The 19,997-nt window shown below is 39.7% G+C and overlaps 2 protein-coding genes and 1 long non-coding RNA gene across 9 annotated transcripts; 2 read left to right on the top strand and 1 right to left on the bottom strand.

The window, feature by feature from the left end:
• Positions 1–27: 27 nt before the first annotated feature.
• LOC102718857 (beta-carotene isomerase D27, chloroplastic) lies at positions 28–1,798 on the bottom strand. 2 transcript variants are annotated; one of them, XR_005812324.1, is made up of 6 exons: positions 1,289–1,798; positions 1,144–1,205; positions 953–1,059; positions 644–739; positions 385–529; positions 28–293 (listed from the first exon to the last, which is right to left on the bottom strand). XR_005812324.1 is itself a non-coding variant. In XM_006658998.3 (6 exons), exons 1-5 carry the CDS (start codon positions 1,757–1,759, stop codon positions 480–482), a joined length of 786 nt encoding a protein of 261 aa, XP_006659061.2. In that variant the 5' UTR covers positions 1,760–1,798; the 3' UTR covers positions 28–345; positions 452–479. The 2 variants fall into 2 exon arrangements, 1 of the variants encoding a protein (XP_006659061.2); XM_006658998.3 differs by having other exon boundaries at positions 28–345; positions 452–529.
• Positions 1,799–4,601: 2,803 nt separating this feature from the next.
• Positions 4,602–8,297, top strand: LOC102717919. The gene is made up of 5 exons (XR_005812325.1): positions 4,602–4,652; positions 4,995–5,220; positions 5,318–6,069; positions 7,823–7,858; positions 7,981–8,297. It is a non-coding gene; the product is annotated as an uncharacterized LOC102717919 (long non-coding RNA).
• A 4,128-nt stretch (positions 8,298–12,425) lies between these two features.
• Positions 12,426–19,228, top strand: LOC102718574 (molybdate-anion transporter). Of its 6 annotated transcripts, none has more exons than XR_001550937.2 (12): positions 12,426–12,857; positions 12,934–13,078; positions 13,786–13,954; positions 14,046–14,304; positions 14,902–14,990; positions 15,109–15,291; positions 15,364–15,449; positions 15,746–15,830; positions 16,075–16,250; positions 17,951–18,005; positions 18,308–18,537; positions 19,027–19,228. XR_001550937.2 is itself a non-coding variant. In XM_015840723.2 (10 exons), exons 1-9 carry the CDS (start codon positions 12,626–12,628, stop codon positions 16,207–16,209), a joined length of 1,383 nt encoding a protein of 460 aa, XP_015696209.2. In that variant the 5' UTR covers positions 12,426–12,625; the 3' UTR covers positions 16,210–16,250; positions 16,592–16,846. The 6 variants fall into 6 exon arrangements, 3 of the variants coding, with proteins under 3 accessions (XP_015696209.2, XP_015696208.2, XP_006659060.3); XR_001550938.2 differs by having other exon boundaries at positions 18,292–18,537; XR_001550939.2 differs by lacking the exon at positions 18,308–18,537.
• Positions 19,229–19,997: the final 769 nt, after the last annotated feature.

Genomic DNA, 19,997 nt, shown 5'->3' with positions numbered 1-19,997 from the left:
AGGTAAGAGCAACACTAGCTATTGGATCAAAAGATAATGGATGGTTCATAATAACTTGGTGTACCGTAAAAAATTCCATTTGGTTATTTGTATTGCATTTTGAAGAGCATGATGAATCTTTACATGCATGTACTGGAGGGGCACAGCAACTTTTGTATACACAAACTACATTTTTACATCCAGAATAAGGGTTATTGTGGCAACTATATCTGACTAAAAGTTCGCAGACAAGGAAGCCACTGAATTCTGTGATACCAAATGATAAGACTGGTAGAACTTGAACGGTCGTTGGTCTGCATACAAGCAAGCAGAAAGTAATTTGAACTAATTAGCCATACGCTGCAACTGCAAGAACAACAACACAATTGGTTAGCTGGTTCTTACCTAGCTACTACTATGGGCTATGAGCTGTGATGCGAATGTGTCCATCAGAAACTGAAACGATCAAGACCTGAACTCAGCAAAGCAGTGTGCTTTTTCTACGTCTGAAGTTTGGGACAAACTGGTGCCGAAGGCGTTGATATGGAACCTGAAATGACCGAAAAGATGAACAGCAGCATAACAAGTCAGAGACATATCTCTCAAGCTATTGCAAACTGACAGTACTACAGGTGATAATGTCGGACAATTTGGGGGCACTCACATAGATTGGCATAGCAAGGTTGCTGTGATGCTGGGTCTTCTTCCAAGGGTGGTGGCACTTGCCCATATATCATTTCACAACTCATGTCTTCAAAATCTGCAGTTGTTCACTAGGTGATCAGTATTTCAGTTTGCATGATCAGATAGGCCAATGCGATTTCAGAAGCAAAAGATGGGTAATAATCAATTAATCCAAAGAAATTTTTGAAGGAAAGAACAGCAGCAGGAAATTGCAAAATTTGCAAGCAGCAGGTTCAGAACAATGCTGGAAATGGCACAAGGAGGCTGTGCATCAATCAATCAATCTTACTTGGATTCATGGTGAGGGGGAGTCCAAACTCATCGGTGAAGAAGCTCTGCGTGGGAATTTTACACATGTTGACGCACATCCCGACACAGCCGCTGTTCTCCAAGTACCTAATTGAAAATAGAAGCAAAGAATCCTTTTTTTTTGTCTGAAAATCTTCACTGAATCTCTTGAAATCCAAGAGGGACAGTTACCTGCATTTCTTTATGAGCACTCCACTCTTTTGCTTCACTCCATTGACCTCAACCTCTATAACCTGAGAAACGAATGAATGGCACATGAACGAAAATGAATTGCTTGCTCTCTGAATTGCGAGGAGGAAGAAGAAGCAATGGTTACTTGGGAAGGGCCGACGAGCCAGTGGAAGAAGGGGACGGTGAGGGCGGCGTTGAACTCGCAGGCCCAGCGCGTGGGCGGGAAGAGCTTCCTGAACTGCTCCGGCGCGCCGGGGGGCAGCATGGAGAGGAGCACCTCGCGGACGGCCGCCTGCTGCTGCGCGCGGGTCCGGCCCACCATGACCCGCCGCGACACGTCCACGAAGCTCTCGTAGTCCCACTCCCACACCGCCCTCTCGCTCTTCCTCCCCGCCTTCCCGCCGGAGCCGGCGTGCTTCTCCATCTTGCGCGCGAACAGCCCCATGAAGGCGCGCTCCAGCGGCCCGTCCCGGTACTCCGTCTTCTCCCCCATCGGCGCCGGCGTCGTCGTCGCCGCGCACCTCACGGCACGGCGGCGCCGAAGCCTCGCCCTCCACGAGCACGGCGCCGCCGCCGCCGCCACGGGCGCCAGCAGCAACAACGCCGCCGGCGACATCGTCCTAGCTCAGCTGAGCAAACGGTGCTACTGTGGGTGGTGGGTGCGTCTCTGGAAACCATGGGTACGGTGGTGGTGGTGGTTCTTGGCATTGGGCGCGCGAACCTGAGGCTGCCGGCGCGACACGGTGGCGGCGAGGCGACCGGCCGAGCAGCCACAAGAATCGATTGGCTCGTCGGTTTGCTTGGATTTGTTTTTTTCTTTCTTCCCTCCTCCATGCTGTGCAGGCCAAGAGGATGGCAGGTCCAGTGGGCCAAAAGTTTTTATCTTTCTTAAGATTTTTCTGATGGATGGGCCTGGCCTGTCTGTTTACATGGGCTGATGGATCGAATTGACTTCATAAATTTGGATTAGAACGGAAAGTTTTTTCTTTCTTTCTTTCATGTTTTCTTTTCTTCAAATTTGTCATTGGTTTTTTTCTAAATTGCAGGAATGTCACTCGAATAATAGTTCTAGTGGTACTTTTGTAATTTGCTAGTGGCGGTTTTACAATAACGTTTTAAACCAGTGGCAAATCTACAATTGTCCCTAAAAGATTTGACCGGACAAAATCAATACGAGACATTGAGAATTTACGCTACACATCTCATCGTTTGCTCTATGGCTCATAACCTGTGAAAAAAATAAACGAACCAACCAAAAATAATTTATAGGTAGAACTTTTATATTTATTTTTCTTCATGATTTAATACAAATGCTAAAAAAAAGGTAAACCATGATAAAGAAAACCCCTCAGAGTCAACTTTACAATTAGTTTTTCAATTTTAGAATTTTATTTTGGTTGATAAGTAAATACAAATAGTTAGAGTATCAAGTTCGACCAAGACAAGAATAGTTATAACGGGTACGGTGCGTGTTGGTTGATTTTATTGGTTAGTTACTGATAGACCTAGGAAGAGATAAAACATTCGCTGTACCATTCTCTAGTAGTACCATTCTCTAGTAAGAAATAAAGATTAGAGACAAAGTTCAACAAGAAAGAAAATGTGAGATGGAGTTTGTTTCTCTGATGGATAGAATCAAATCTCTAAAAAAAACTAAATTATGGGGTAAAGCCATCATTCCCCACCAGCTTTACAAAAGGGAGAGAAATAGAGGAAGAGGGGCATCACTTTCTTTGCACCAATCCTAAACCCTAATTGGTGAATTGACGAAACATTGAAAGGGGTTCATGTGGTTGTCTCAATGCAATATAGGTAGAGATACAAAGGCCTTTGACACCAAGTCATGCCGATAAGTGGATCGCGTCGACTTCTCTAACGACCGAAGGAATAGTAACGTTGACTTCTCTTATGGCGGAAGGAAGAGTAAAAGAGGAACAAAGAGAAGAAAAGAGAGAACAACAGTCAAGAGTTAATCAAACAAATTAGACTTTAAGGGTTTCATAAGCATGTCAGAAGATTGATTTTACTCTACATCATTTTTGTTTAGACTAAGAATAAAATTTAATATAATTAGACTCCAACGGTATGGATTAGATAATGTGTTGATTGTCCTCAGAATCCTCCTCGAGGGGAAGCACGTGCGGTGTGGTGGTAGAGTCGTAGTTGCACGACTCCACCTATAGCATGATTTAAATCATGGTGCCTATAAATATTACACACACGTAATTGGGTTTTTAAGTAGAAAAGGCTAGTGAGATCAGAATTGTACCAATGGTTTTCACATCTTTCGGCATGTGTTAGACGACATATTTGTAAATAATTGTAATGCATATGTCCCATAATAATTTTATTTTTTGATTTCTGTGTCTAGCGTTTAATCATTCGTCTTATTTGAAAAATTTGTATAAAAACTTAAAAAACATTAGTCACGTATAAAATACTATTCATGTTTTATCATCTAGTAACAATAAAAATATTAATAAAAAAATCAAATAAGACGAACAGTTAAAATATTTATGTATAAACTGAAAAATAAACTTATTTTAGATGTGTGAGTGTTTAGTGATGTGTGCGTGTACATCTATCGTCATCGAAGAAGAAAAAAATCACCCTCCTCGGTTTACCTTTGCCATTCGTATATACCTGCGCACAATGAATCTTCATCTGCAAAGGAAGAAAAATATACTCTCGATCATCGAGTTACATCAGTGTAAGGCCTCCTCCAGCGGTCGACGATATCGACCGATTACATCAGATTTTTGATGATGTGGAGCTGAGAGAAGGGAATAAATCCTCCAGCTAGCGACTATTTCTTCGCTAATCGCGAACAAAAAACGAGGACGCTAAGAGTCGGCATTATCGTCAACAATATCTTTTGCTCTATCGATAACAGATCCGATGCGCCTCCCTTCCCAGATCCTTGACGCATCGTCTCCCTCCCATCCCGGATGTGCGCGCCAATTCCCCCGCCAAATCCTCTCTCGCGCCTTGCCTACGCGCCAATTTCTCTCCTGCCATCCCTCGGGTGACTGCGCTCTCCCTTCTATTTTTCCCCTTTGTTTTCCCCCTGCTCGACGGATCCCGTTCCTCACTGATTGCTAGGGCTATTGACGAAGGCGGCAGAAACTTAGCCATTCTATGCATGGGCAATGCACGCTGCAAGATGAGCCGCAGGTCTAGGCGAAAAGTAGCGCCGCCACCGCCGCCGGCGGCGGCAGCAGCGGCAGCAGATGTTGCTGGGTGTTTTGACAGTAGCATTGCTGCCTCCGTTCAGATTGATGGTGCCATGGATGTGCCTCCGGAAGCCCAAGCAGGTAAATATGGTGTGGATTGGAATGCAGTCAAATGAAATTTCACTAATCAATATGCTGTGCTGATGTTTTCCTGTGGTGCCATGGCTATCTGCATGTGTTTAGAGTAAACTAATGATGTCTTCTCTGTTCTGCAGCATGGACAAATGGACACATGCCAAAAACCAATTCGTTTGGTTATGCATCATCACCAGATTGGTGGGAAACTAACTCATTTGACAAGTATCCAATCTTTCTAGCATGTTAATCATATCCCGATATAAGTCCAGAAAGATATATTAAAATTGGGAAATAGTTTCTGAATTGTTCATGGAAAAAAATTAGTGAATTATTCTGTACAATTTTTTGTTGCATACTACAGTTGGATATAGTTTACTTGGTAGTGATCACCATGACAACCGTCTATATTTATTTTGAAAATTACAATGAGATCAATAAACCTCTATTGTAATAAGAAGCTCAATTTTATTCTCTGTGTCAAGAAGCCCAATGTTTTTTTTAATCTTTGCTTACAGTCATGATCTGTCCTCTATTTTTCAGTGGTATGGACTTGCGCCAATTCCTAGGTTATTTTCAAATTGGTCAGCAACCATTCATTCCACCACATCCAAATGTTTCATTCCCACCACCATGGCCACCTACAGCACCAACGACCAATTCAGGCATATCGAAGTCAAATTTCAAAATTGTCACTAACGTAGACGATGACGATGATGTTAGAACTGCAAAGCGTCTCCCCTATGAAATAGATGAGGACTCACGACTAGTAAGTAAAATTCTAACTATTGGTAGGGACTAAATAATTTTATTTTATAACATTACTAATACATGATGTTAATTCTATTCTTATATTTAATCTGAAGGTGAGTGCATGGTTATACCACTCAAATGACAATTAATGGAAATTGCAAGAGAAATGAGAGTTACTGGGCAGATGTGATTGAACTATACAATAGCACTACACCTGTCAATCGTAAAAGAGAAGTAAAGCATCTCAAAGATCGATGGCAAAGAATTAAAAGAACAGTTGCATATTTCTGTGCCTCTTGGGCAAAGGACACCTCAATTTATACTAGTGGATATTCAGAAGACCAGCTGAAAGATATAGCATTTAAATTTTATTCGGATGACTATCCTAAAGAAGGTCCATTCACACTTCTGCATTGTTGGAAGATTCTTCGTGATGAACCCAAATGGCATTCAATCTTGGAGGAGCCTGATAAGTCAAACAAAAGGAGTTTGGATGATGGAGACACAGTAAGACTAGAAGATATTGGAGAAAAGGAACGTCCAATGGGGAGGAATGAAGCTAAAAAACAGCGAAACAGCAAAGGAAAATTCAAAGATGATGACCCTAGTTTACATGAAGATATGAAGAAGTACATGGATATTCAAGTTGCAGCAAGCAAAAGACATGAAGAATTTATAGAGACCCAACAACGTATTTCTGGTGCAAAAGTTGAGGCAGCAAGGCTTAGGAGGGAGTCTGTTTTGTTGGAATTATATCAAAAATTGTTGACCATGGACACCAGTCAAATGGCTGATGATATGAAAGCTGAGCACGTGATAGGCTTGAAGATTTTGAAGGACAAGCTACTAGGCAACACTAACTAAGGTACCTGCAATTTTTTTCTGGCATCTATTTATTGTTTTTGCAATATTTGCTGGTCAACATGAAATTAAATGCATTGTAATCTGCCAGTCAATATGTAATTAATAATGCATTGTAATCTGCTAATCAACATGAAATTAAATATGCATTGCAATCTGCCATGCATTGTAAATTGTTGACCATGGACACTATATATGTTGTCCGTTCCAACATTCTTTCTCCTGTATCCCTTCAGTTCTTAACCCTATGTTCCTTCTATCCAGCCTAGCAAAATAATATCCCCCATATTCCTTCTGTCTAGTCTAGCAAAACATACCTACAAACATGTCGGATGAGTCCAATGATTCCATAGACCCAGTTGAGATTTACACTCCAGATATGTTCATGGCCGAGCAGAGTGTCCTAAACTCTTTTGCCGGCCGAATCGATGCAAAGATTATTGCCAAATTTGATGAAGGTCCATCTAGGCGTATAAGTGGTCCAAGAAAGTACATCAATAGAAACCGTGAAGGAGCTCATGAGCAACTTGTGGCTGATTATTTTGCTAAAGATCCTCTCTACTCGGATGCAATGTTTCGTAGAAGGTTCCGAATGAGAAGGCATTTGTTCTTACACATTGTGGAAGAACTAGGCAGGTGGTCTCCTTATTTTACTCAAAGAGAAGATTGCACTGGACGCCTTGGGCACTCACCATTGCAAAAGTGCACAGCAGCAATCCGTATGCTTGCATATGGAACTGCTGCTGATGCACTTGATGAGTACTTGAAGGTTCCTGAAAGCACTGCATTGGAGTGCTTAGAACACTTTGTGCAAGGTGTGATTGATGTATTTAGTAGTAAGTACATGCGTCGCCCCACAATTGAGGATACGGAGCGTTTGCTCCAAATCGGAGAGTCTCGTGGGTTTCCTGGGATGTTAGGAAGTATTGACTGTATGCATTGGCAATGGGAAAATTGTCTAGTGGCATGGAAGGGACAATATACCCGAGGTGACCAAAAACACCCAACCATTATCCTTGAAGCTGTAGCATCATATGACCTTCATATCTGGCATGCATTCTTCGGTATTCCTGGGTCCAACAATGATATAAACGTGCTCAACCAGTCCCCTCTCTTTATTGAAGCAATAAAAGGTGAAGCTCCCTGAGTTCAATTTACTATCAATGCGACAGAGTACAACACAGGGTATTATCTTGCTGATGGGATTTATCCCGAATGGGCAGCCTTTGTAAAGTCTATAAGGTCCCCTCAACTTGAGAAACACAAGCTATTTGCAAGGGAACAAGAAGGGAAACGGAAAGATATCGAGCATGCTTTTGGGGTGCTGCAAGCTCGCTTCAACATCGTGCGTCGTCCAGCACGATCATGGAGCCAAAAAGTTATTCGAAAAATCATGCAAGCTTGTGTTATTCTTCATAACATGATAGTGGAAGATGAGGGAGAGATGGCCGAACATCCTATTGACTTAAATACTATCCCAGGTGCATCAACTGCTCTTCCACTAGAAGTGCAAGGAGGAAGTAGCGATCACCCATGTTTCAGCGGTGTGTGCAAAAGAAATGCTGCTATCCGAGCCAAACCTATCCATTCTGAATTAAAAAATGACTTAATTGAGCATATTTGGCAACGATACCAAAGCAGGCAAAATAATTAACCGTCATTATTTCATTTTTCATGTAAGCAGTAATATCCATTTCATTTAATTCTTTCGTGTTAAACTCATCTTCACTTACAGTTTGTTCCTTTTCTTTTCTAAGGGAGGCGAATACTAGTGATCATGTTCTTTTGCTCAGGTATGAACCTTTTAACCTAAAGGTCTGTGTTTGATTTGGTCATTGTTATGGTCGAACATATTAATTTGTTTGTGTGGTGCTGTCAAAACTTATTAAGTATTTTTTTCCTCTGTATTTAACAGGAGGTCAACATTGTCTATCTTTTGGTGATTTTCACTTGTGTCTAAGGTTGCCCAGCGTTTGGTGGTCTTCTTCAATGAATGAAATTAGCAGTAGCTTGTAGCTACTTTTGCTTAATGAATGAAATTATCAGTTGTATCTGGATAGCATCCGTCTAGCTTGTAGCTGCTTTTGTTTAAGGAATGAAATATCGTTTGTATTTGTCTGATGCTATCCAGTTTATGCCCATCGACTCTCTTTTGTGACCGTATAATACTTATTGTGTTACCTAGTTGCTGTGCAAGTAGTATAATATTCTTCAGCATCTGACAGAATTGCACTTTATTGTAATATTGTGATGAGATAATGGTCTGTATTAACCAAGTTGATTTTACATGTTTATTTTCTGTCTATGTACTTTGATCTGTTGAGTAGTAACACATAAAGAGTCACAGAGATAGTGTACAGATTATCCCCCTATCTCCTTTATGCATGTGGCCATAATACCAGTAAGAGACAACCTAATTGACGGTCCATTAGAGAAAATGGCTTTAGTGATGTCTCTTAACTATCTTATAGCTAAAACTAGCGATTACCGTTGGAGGAGGCCTAACAGTAAGATGCTGAAACAAACTAATCTCGATATTATCTTCTTCCTCTCGAGAAATATCTCACGAACTCTTGACGTTTACCACTGGACACTGGCACTACCTGACACATGAGCACGTCGATATATTGCAATCAATCGATACTCCGAGTAACTACCGAACGAAAAGTATCGGATTATTTGGTATTTTGACTGTCTCGTCTTATTAAGAGAAATTAAAAGCATTATTTATTTTGTTTATTATTCTTTTTATTATTAAAAGTAGTTTAAGTATTGCTTATAAATTTTATATTTATACTAAATTTCTGAATAATACGAATGGTTAAAAATTATAAATAAATAGTTAGAATCTCTTATATTATATTATATTATATTATATTATATTATATTATATTATATTATATTATATTATATTATGGGACAGAGAGGTAGTAATTAATTAAGGCCTTGTAAACTCACAACAGTTCACATCGAAACTATCTTATCAGCGTCAATCCTCAGTAGAAAAAAACGAGCGAGAGAGAGCTATACGTGCGGGTGTAAAATTAGTCGACAAATTCCTTGGAATCTTAAGTACGTGTGCCTGCCGGCATCTCAAACAAGATAATTAGGGTGAGTTTTTTTCTCTGTCCCATTTCGCCTGTCTTCATTTCTTTTTTTCGTTGTGAATGTGAACCCTTCCCGTCGGTACATAATTAGTTAAATATTAGCTAAAACTCAAAAAAAATATCAATGTGATTTCTAAACCAAATTTTACGTAGAAAATATTTAAAAAAATATCGCATTTAGCAGTTTGAAAATGATGGATGATAAAATATTTGCTAAGAGTTATATAACAAATTCAATTTACTCCCTCCCTCCGTAGTTTTGGCACTTGTTCGACCATTCCTCCTAATCGAAAATTTAGTGCAAATATATGGAAATAGAAGTTATAACGAAAATACATTTAGTAATAAATTCAATCACAATAATGATAATTATGTAAGTCATTTCAAATAAGATAAATATTCAAATGTATGTGAAAAAATAACAGCATAATCTATTAAAATAATACAGAGTGAGTAACTTTTCATATATACTATTAAAGTTACATTAAAAATGAATAGTTATACACCAAATATAATTCTAATTTTTATTTTAGCCTTGAGCAAAGTTGCAAGGGACAATCCACTAGTTAATAATAAGTTATAAAATCTACACCAAAATAAGTACACTATTCCACTTCAACAAAGAGTGTACTTATTTTAGGACGGATGCAATAGTTCCCACTTTCCAAAATATAACAACTCCCAACGTTAAATTTTATTTCGAAATATAGCTACTTCTCTATCTACCCCCATTTGAACCAATTACGCATATCTCTCATTACTGTATTCACCTATTTCCTCATGTCAAACCAATTACCACCATCCCTAATTTACAGTTTCAACTTTTCTCCTTAATCTTCTTTGAAAGCCACATAAGTTCTTATATTTTGGATTGGATGCAATAAGTTTATGCCATTATGTAAGTGTTTTTAAAGGCAATCCTAGGCATACAATTTTCTCTAATAAAACAAATATTTATGAAATTACTAGTGGTTAAATTATAAAAGTTTAACGAAATCTTATTTTTAACCGGAGTGGTACGTCTTTTTCTGAACTTTCAGAAGTGTCTGTCATTGGATCGTGGAAAGCTAGCTATAGATTGGAAGTTTCCTTGAGCCTATCTGGCCTCGATCGAATACCTTGTTAAAATTTTATCGGTGAAGGTACATATGGCCCGGATATATCGTAATTGGCCAGCACCAGGCAGATGCATGCATCCCGGATGGAGGTCAGCTGCAGAGACCATAACTTCGATATTTGTTTCGGTCTAACAAAAAATACATCGGTACCGGTGATATTAAATCATTTCTGATCGTTGGATCTAATAGTGTATATTATACTTAGCTAGATCCAATGTTGAAAATAATTTGGTATCTCGAGCTACTTTTTGTTGAATCAGAGCAAATCTCCCAAAACTTCAGGAGATTTAGCGCACACGAATTTCACATTACTTAATTATACTAGCTAGTTCGATCACATATATAACTCTCACAAAGTTAATTTTGTTGTACGTTTTCTTCGTAGCTAGGTATTATTTTGCACTACTGTTATATATATCGTTGTCTGAAACTTAACCACTGTCAATCCATGCATCGGTTTCATTAAGTTGATCCGCCGTGCTTAACTATGAAACATCGATCGATCGAAATTAATAAAATACGGATACAGATAACTTAAATATGCCCATGCTAATTAAATATCTGACTAATTAACTAGCTTCTCCTTAACTAATTTATTTAATTTAGTGAAGTACATCATCAACACGCACGCACTGCATGGGTTAATTATACACTTCATATATATATAATATCATTTATATATACACAATTACACATGCACATGTATATATTTATGCAAACATATACGTCCAATCCCTAGAAAGATACGTGATAATTAACAATTAAGCAAAATGAGATGAACTCCAAGAACCTAAAGAAAATTATATACACGCACGACACGCTCTCCTACTTGTGGATTACCACCATGGACAATGGCGGCGGCTCGCCGGCGGCGTCAGCTCCTTTAATCTCGCTTACTGCGGCGGAGGACGGGGGCTGGGAGGAGAAGGAGAGCGCGAGGTAGACGACGGGCGGCGTGCAGGCGAGGACGAGGCCGACGGGCACCATCCAGAGGCGGCTGTTGGACGGGTGGAACGCGACGGCCCACCACGCCAGCAGCGACGCTCCAGCCATGGCCGCCGCCACCAGCCACGCCTCGACGGCGGTCGCCAGCTCACGGCCAGTGCCTAGCCCGGCCACCGTCGGCTTCTCGTCGCCGCCATCCATGAGGCTAGCTAGCACATGCACATGCATCAAATATATGGCTAGTGAGATCGAGAGGAATTGAATTAAAGAGAGATCGATCGATCGAAGAAGAAGAAGGTGGTGAAAGGGCGAGGGGATCGAGTAGAGCTAGCTAGTCTTGAACTGAACTGGTGTACTGTGGCTGCAGTGCACACCACTACTATGGCTTGCAACTCATATCGATCTTTGCTGGTGTTGCACCACCACTCAGTGTAGGTGTGTTCTGGGCGGGCATGATAACAACGGCGGGCACCAAACAATTCCCTCCCTCTGCTCCTGCAGCTCATGGTTTGCTGGACCTGCAAGAACCTATATATATATATATATATTATATTTTGCTAGCTCCAAGTATACACACTCACACATTCTACCATTGTTTACAGTTACATGAAAGACATACATACTAAATGATAAATAGATTATAAGCTACTTCACATGGACACTATAATTCGTCACCTAGCGATAACTCCACAGCCTCACTAAAATCCTACTCGTACGTGCATCGGTGCATATGTAATATTATATTTGTGGGTATCAAAATTTAAATATTTTACTGTCCCATATAATGCCACCACCGGACCACTGGTCTGTCCCATGTCTAAAATATTTTGAAATAAAATAATAAAGTTTGTGTCTAGAATCAGGGCGAGTTCTTTCTCTGGGACCAATTTGGCCTAAACCAATTTGCTCATGCAAAATGAGTTAACCTATTAGAGTACGATTAATTATGTATTAATTATTTTGAACTTGAAAAATGTGTTTATTTGTGTTTTTAAAACATTTTTTTGTACATATGTATTTTTTTGCGAAAAAGAATAATTAATCATGTGTGAGTGACTTGCATTGCGTGAGTTAATTAATTGGCCTCAGCCTGTTTTGGAAAGCCAATGAACTATATTCACTATTAAGCCCAATTGGCAAAAGCCCATTTCAGTTTCTTCCCTCTCTCGGCCCACTCCACTCCGCGACGCGACCACCACTTCCGTCTTCCTCCTCCTGCCCGTCGCCCATCTCGCCGGCGACGACGACGCCGCCGCCGCCACACCAGAGGCCACCCACCACAGAGCCGGCGCCACCGCTCCAGGGTCCCGTCCATCCGCGGGGATAGGGGACTAGGGCGTGTGGTGGGGGATCCTGCTCCTCGGCCCTTCACGGATCGAGCCCGCCGGCGATGGGGGTGGTGATCGAGCGGGAGGAGTGGGCGCTCACGCCCCTCGCCTACCCGCTCCTCTCCGCCGCCTCCCTCGCCGCGGTGCTCCTCCTTCCCTGCTTCTCCCCACCGTCGCACTCCACCGGTGGCGCCGCCGCGTCCTCGTCGCACCCCCCCTCCCCCTTCGACGTCGGCACCACCCCGTTCCTCCGCTTCCGCCGCGCCTTCCTCTTCGTGTTCTCGCTCGCATCCGGTAAGCGCTCGCTCTCCTCCAAACCGTCTGCCTGCTTCGACCCGGCATGCGGGTTCTGATGGGTGTCGTTGTGTAGTGGCGGAGGGGATCCATTCCGTGTTTGGGGAGGACGAGTTCACGCGGTGCGGGCTCGGAAGGGAGCAGATGGCCTCACGGCTCGCCGCCGCCGCCGCCGCTGCTCTCTTCCTCGGTGGACTTTCCGGCGTCGTCTCAGATAAACTGTGAGTTGTGACTTTGGGGAATAAGCTTTTCAAACTGTGAGTTGTGACTTTGGGGAATAAGCTTTTCTGTGCGCAATTCAGATCATCATTCAGACTGTGAATCTCAGTTGGATGGTCGAAATACTTGTAACTTCATCGAATTCCTCACATACCGTTGCATTTCGAAACAATATTTATGATATCCAATGTTTAAACAGAGTGACTACTGCTGCTACGCCGAACAGAGTGTAGTTTTCCTAGTAATCTTCCTGATTCTTGAACTTTGTTTGATTGTTCTGTTTAAAATCTATAGTTATGATCATATGATGTGTACCAATTAGTGGTTAAAATCTATTGTGCTGTTTATTTGCCATCCATTTTCTGTTAAGATACATTGTCCAAGTTTTCGCAATAACTATTGAGTGGATGGTATTGATTGTATGATGGTAGATCATACAAACTTGTAGAACCAACTTTTGGTTCTGCTTTACAATTTCTGAACTTAAATGAAACCTTAGCTTACATTAGGTGATACTGCAGGTAGTGATTGCAAATGCAAAGCATATTATATAACTTGCTATGTTTTTCTAGTACAATGCGTGTGCACGTAGATTTTTATTCCATCAGCTTCACTTTGTCCTTCTTAGTAATAGTTGACATTAGGCGACTTAGATGCATGTGCTTTTATTTTCTGATTGATAGAACGATTTATGCTCTGATGTTCATAGAGGACCACGGCGGGCTTGTATATTCTATTGGACGCTTCAACTTGCAGTGGGTACCTTGAAGAGTTTCAGTGGGCTCCGTTGTGCCTGTATAAACAATTTGATTTCAGCCCTTGCCTCATCAATGTTCTATTTCTGTTTCGAGACATGGTTTGTGGCAGAGCATGAGAAGGTTCGTGCCTCTGAAGACATCTTGTTGTTACTGTTAGTCTGTTGCCTACATTGCTGTGCCAGTTTGTAACGGCTTTATCCTGAATTTTCAGCAAGGTCAGAAGCAAGATTTGTTGTTTGATTCCTTCTGGCTGATGACATTCTTTGAGTCAATGTCCCTTGTTGGAAGTCAGGGAATCACAAATCTGTTGGTTCATGATGATGACAAGGGTTTTTTGCTACCCTATGCATTTGCAGCCTTACTGTCAGTAGTTAGCATTCTATATATCAGAAAAAATGCATCAAGTACCACTCATCATGCATCTGTCATTGGGAGCTACCAAAAATCGTTTTTCGCTCATGTCTTCAGAGGTGAGTGGTGAGTCTATTACCTTGTCTGTTTGTAGTGCTTTGCATCTCATTTTAGTTGATATAGACTTAATACCATTGACTGAATAATTTCAACGAATTTCTATAAGATGGAAATTGGTTATCATTGTTTTATGGCATTTTGTTCAATGGTGTTAAGCTTTATATATTAATTGACGATGCATTATTTAAACCATGTTAATATTCCATTTTGAATGGAAAAGTTGATACATTTTTGGGTTTCTCAAACTTTTTTTTCTCACATGAAGCTGTTTGTGATGTGGATAATGCATAAACGAATGCAGCCATTAGCAGAACTAATGGTTTACTGTATAAAGCCTATACCCAAATATGAACTGCTGAATGGGATGTTACAGTAATTATACAATGGCATGTGCTAAATTACATGTGTAACAGTGGAGTACATGGAGAATGAGGGAGCCATGGCCCCAATGCCCCTACCAGGCTGTTGGCCCCCCTGCATCTGCCACTGGTTGTTAATGTGCTGTTAGCCTGTTACACTTACTCTCATATTGTGAAGCTTGTCAATGCTTACAAATTTCATTTCCTTCTCTCACCAGAGCATTTTGTGTGTTTCAGACAAAAGAGTACTGATTCTGGTCTTAGCTCAAGCAAGTATACTTTTCTCTATGTCAGCCTTTTGGTTTCTCTGGGCACCAACCATAGTGGTATGAGTCTGTACTGAAGTTTCTTCTGCTAGTTTTCCAAATGGGATGTATGAAAAGGATTTCAAAATTGAATGTTGAACCCATGCTATTATGCTCATAGATCTGTTGATTGGCACAGGCCGACGGAAGGGATGCTCAACTGTCACTAATTTCCCCCTGTTTTCTTGCCTCAAGAATGTTTGGAAGCATTAGCTTTCCATGGTTTTATGGAGCCACAGCTCCTTTTCGGAATGAGGACAGCCTAACAACAGCATTCATTACTGCTGGGATCGCTTTATCAATTGTGGCTTATGATTATCAGGTATGCAAGAACACATCTTCAAGGCAACATGCAGTGGAAAGTTGGGGTTATAATTCGAGTGTCTTTTAACAGGAGATTGGGACACTGGTGATACTGTTCTGCATCTTCCATGCATGTGTAGGCTTTATTCTGCCTTCACTAGCACGACTAAGAACAATGTAAGTTTGTGGCCCCGTTCTAATCCAATTATGGATTTTAGATTATTGCGGGCACGCTTTTCAAACTCCTAAGCGGCGTGTTTCGTGCAAAAGTTCTCTATATAAAGTTTCTCATCTTACATTTCTAAAAAAATATTTTCTCTTTGTATTAGTTAATTTAATCGTTTATACCCTCAAATAGCTATCACAAATTTAAGATAGTCCTTCAATCCTAAGCTCTCAGCTATCTCAAATCACATAATTCAAGTTGAAGGCATTTTTCAGAGCTTTCTTTTACATAGCTGACACTGTTGAAGGTACCTGCCAAATGAACTACGTGGGGGCATGATGAGCTTTTCTCTAGGACTGGCAAATGCTGCTCTCTTCATTTTCCTAATGCAGGTATCCATCTAAAGCTCTCTTGGTGATAATTATTTGTGCAAGGGTAAAAATAGTTAATTTTGGCGCAACATGTAGAGTATTTGGTAGTTTCTTAGGCTATCTATTAGTCTTTTTTTTTTTGTCTGGGCTGTCTTGTGGTGCCCTTCATCTTACGAAGCAAAAGGCCATCTTTCTCAGAAAAATTATATGTCTGTGTGCCTATACGCTTAGTCAAAGGCTGAGAGCATTCTGTTTTTACCTGCAGGGCGCATACCATCAAAACATTGCAAATTCAACCATTCTAGGATTTGCGGCCTGTGGCCTTCTAGTGTCTGGGGGTTGCATTCATATGCTGAGGCGGCGGAGAAAGCATCCTCGGCAAGATACACGCAGTCTGTAGGATCTTGGGCTGATACTGTGAGATTACACAACTGACTTCAGGTTGTCTTTGTAGCATCTCGGATTTTCCACGTTTCTGTTTTTTTTTTCTATAATAGCAATATTGTCTTCGTTCTGTCAACTGCTGTGCGACTCATCGTAAGATAGATGTAGGATACAGTACCATTCTCTGTCCACAGAAATGGTTCCATCGATGGCTGAAACATTCTGTAGACATGTAAAGCTCCCTCTATTTTTTTTCTTTGTTTTTCTGGATATTCTGATATGTGACAATTCCATTTTTCTTCTTTCATTTATACCTGATACAGTGACGCATTTTGTTTCTGGTGATATGTCTGTTTATTCACTCGGGCTACACCAAACATTCGTATATCATCATAAAGACCTGTAGCCCTGCTCAACAGGGCACCCAGGAGTCCAAGACAGCAACCACTGTACAGTGTACTAGTACCTGAAAATTAATTTATGTACTCTGTCAAGACACGTGCATAAACTACTGTTCTTCTGCTATACTTTTAATCTTTGATCACGATCAAGCTGTGTCGTTAATCTTATTCACATCTGGAGAACAACTTTGCACTGCTGTTCTTCTTTTCATTTGGAAAAGTAGTGGCTAGCTTAGGGCAATTTTAACAGTAGAGCCAACAAATAGCTATCAGCTAATTTTAACTGTTCTTCATCGTTTTTCTTCCATCTTTTTTCTCTCATTTATGTATTTAATTTTACATTAGAGAATATATAGAGTTAGCTATTGCAGAGTCAATACTTCTCATTTTTCATTTTACCTCTGCTCCATATATACTTAGAGCAAGGTTAATAATATAAGCTAACTATTTGCTATAGTAATCAACATGTTATGTATAGCCAATGTAAATAGCCAACATGTTATGTATATGACTATAAATCATATGTACATGCTAAAATACTAATGTGCAGTTCACATATCTTTCACATACAACTCGTTGAAGTTCATGTTGCCACCATTTATAAATCTGTAGCCTATTTATCTCCTCTTGTTCACCTAAGACAAATTGATGTATTAATCATTATAACCAGTATGCATTGTCTTAGAGTGTGTACAATAATTGATGTAAACGGGTTTTAAATATTATCACATTATATTTATGCTTATGGGAAGCAGAGAGAAAAAGAGAGAAGAAAAATGGGCTACTGATTTATAATCAATTATAATATAGACTCTAATACAATGTATGTGTATAAGAGGTGGGAAATATGTTAATTATATAGTTTATTTTATTTGTAGCTATTGTATAATTTGATTCTATGTTAACTCTTAATAACGTTGAAAGATTTTGGAGCTGGCGATTAACTCTTGTATCTTGCTACTATCATGCTCGCTCTTAGAGCAGTTACAATAGCAGACTATAAACTAACTATAAATATATTTTAAGAAAATAAGAGAGAAGAGTAGTGAGCTACACATTTATAGCCAGCTACAGCACGGACTCCAAGACACAATATGTGTATGACAGATGAGACATGATAGTATATGTTTTATGTGTAGCTATTGTATAAATTGGTTATTAGATTGATTATAGATAAATTAGAGCTGGTAGTTGGCTATAGTATTGAATTTGCTCTTATATATCCTAGTGTTATATGTGCTTTTACGAGGCAGTGTATCTGCTCTCTAACATCGATGCAGATACTGTCACGTACGCTTGAACATTGTTAAGTGCTAACAAACACCGTTTGATGATCGCCGTATCTTCTCAATGCAGGACAGGCGACAACAGAAGAATATCTTATCATCGTGGGTTCCTGGGAGTTGCAGAGGTTAGGAACTTGTCTCTTCTGATACCTTTCTTTTCACATCTGCATTTACACCTTCGGCTCTCACTCAGCAGAAATTAGTGTCATCCATTACTCGACTATCATGGACAACCACTCGATTACAAGGGTCACTGTTTGTAAAAAAAAACTACAAATAAAAATATTTTTTTTGAATAGAACTTTTAAACACGTGTCTTCAATAATTTTATTGAAATCATATCATATGTGCAATCATGGTGCCAAAATTTAAATCTTAATCCGTAGATCATCTACTCTTAACTCCACTAAGGTTGTCCTTGTCGTAGGAACAAAGGAGAGGGAAACAAAACGTGACATGGGACAAATTGTGTCTGAAAAGGAGAAAAGGGGAGGCAAGAGGGACATGAAGAAGATGAGTCATTAACCACAGAACTGTAGGCTGATGGACGATTAACTACTGGCCAACAAGCTCTAACTTCGGTGGTAACCTATTAGTAAAGTGTGTCTTAGCATCTCCCAGTGTGTGGCTTGACGATAGTCGACGTGCCAGAGCCAGGTGCACTCAACCAACCTTTTTTTTATGTCCATAAATCTGCTTCGCCTTTTGCACATAATCAGGCATACTCATTAGTCAATACTACTATTCGGTGAGTTACGTAAACCGGATTCTCTTTTTCCATGCGTATGTTTTCCGAACAATTAAACGGTACGATTTTTTAAAAAAATTATTGAAAAGTTACATTAAAAATCATATTAATTTATTTTTTAATTTTTATAATTAATAATTAATTAATTATATATTAATCTATTACTATGTTTTTCATACGGGTTACTTGTTCTACTGTCGAACACGGCTATGCTACGTTTTTAATAAAAGAAATATTATCTACTTTTATAGTGGCTAATTGAGGATATGAACGATGCCAAAAGTTAAAATTTTCTTTTAAAAATATAAAATGATAAACTCCTATATACATTATTCTATAAAATACCTTTTTAGCTATTCGAAAAACATACTCACAAAAGATATGTGCTTGCATTGCAGAGAGTATGAGGTTTCCCAGGGAAGCGATGTGAGATGAACCTGCTTCCTGCTTTGGAGAAGAAGCTGCACAAGCCAGAGAAACTGAGGGGTGTTTGGATCCCTTCTACTTTTGTTAGGCCCTATCACGCTGAATGTTTAGATACTAATTAAAAGTATTAAATATAGACTATTAATAAAATCCACCTCATACTTTTGGACTATTTCGCGAGATGAATCTATTGAGCCTAATTAGTCCATGATTAGCGAATGTGATGCTACAGTAAAGATTTCCTAATCATGGATTAATTAGGCTTAAAAAATTTGTCTAATGAAATAGCCTTTATTTATGTAATTAGTTTTGTTATCAGTCTATATTTAATACTCCTAATTAACGTCCAAACATCCGATATGATAAGGGACTAAAAAAGTCACTGGATCCATACAACCCAAAGTAGATTACTCGATCGTCTCTTCTTTCCAGCTGATCTGTTGCTATCTTTTACACGGATAAAGCACTACATGTGATCAGTTCCAGAGCTTCTAACATTTCCTTCTCTCTTCAAAAACTCATCTGTCCATCTCATGTTATTGAGTGAAACTGAAAGGGTTAGCTAGCCTTTTTGTTTTAATAGTGAAAATGGTTATGGAAATCCAAAATAATAATCAACCGAAAAAACAAAGAAAAAAATGATCATGACGATTCTAAAACAAAGTTTTATTGGAACTATGCCGATCCAAACTAAAACGTCGTACCTGGGCAACCGTTAATACTGGTCTAGTATATCTTGGAGGTGATGAAGTTATCGAAGATGTCGTTTATGATTGGAAGAATAATTAACCGTAAATATGAGCATAATATTAAGTGTGGCACATAAAGCTAGTGAGAAAGTTTTAAGAGTTAGGGTCGAAATACTAAATAGTATCGTATTTTCAAAGTAGTATCAAATCGTAGGAGCGTATCATAAAACCGAAGTCTTATAAGATTTTACCTT

The sequence above is a fragment of the Oryza brachyantha genome, chromosome 8, assembly GCF_000231095.2.
Source record: "Oryza brachyantha chromosome 8, ObraRS2, whole genome shotgun sequence".
In the NCBI taxonomy this organism is placed as follows: Eukaryota; Viridiplantae; Streptophyta; class Magnoliopsida; order Poales; family Poaceae; genus Oryza; species Oryza brachyantha.
This window is presented reverse-complemented; position numbering and strand designations above follow the sequence as displayed.

Coding starts and splice junctions, on each gene's coding strand:
- LOC102718857 (XM_006658998.3), bottom strand. CDS start 1,759: ATGTCGCCGGCGGCGTTGTTGCTGCTGGCGCCCGTGGCGGCGGCGGCG. Junction 1,206..1,288: donor GGCTCGTCGGCCCTTCCCAA/GTAACCATTGCT, acceptor TTCGTTTCTCAG/GTTATAGAGGTTGAGGTCAA. Junction 1,060..1,143: donor GTGCTCATAAAGAAATGCAG/GTAACTGTCCCT, acceptor ATTTTCAATTAG/GTACTTGGAGAACAGCGGCT.
- LOC102718574 (XM_015840723.2), top strand. CDS start 12,626: ATGGGGGTGGTGATCGAGCGGGAGGAGTGGGCGCTCACGCCCCTCGCC. Junction 14,305..14,901: donor TTTCGCTCATGTCTTCAGAG/GTGAGTGGTGAG, acceptor TGTGTGTTTCAG/ACAAAAGAGTACTGATTCTG. Junction 15,292..15,363: donor TTGTGGCTTATGATTATCAG/GTATGCAAGAAC, acceptor GTCTTTTAACAG/GAGATTGGGACACTGGTGAT.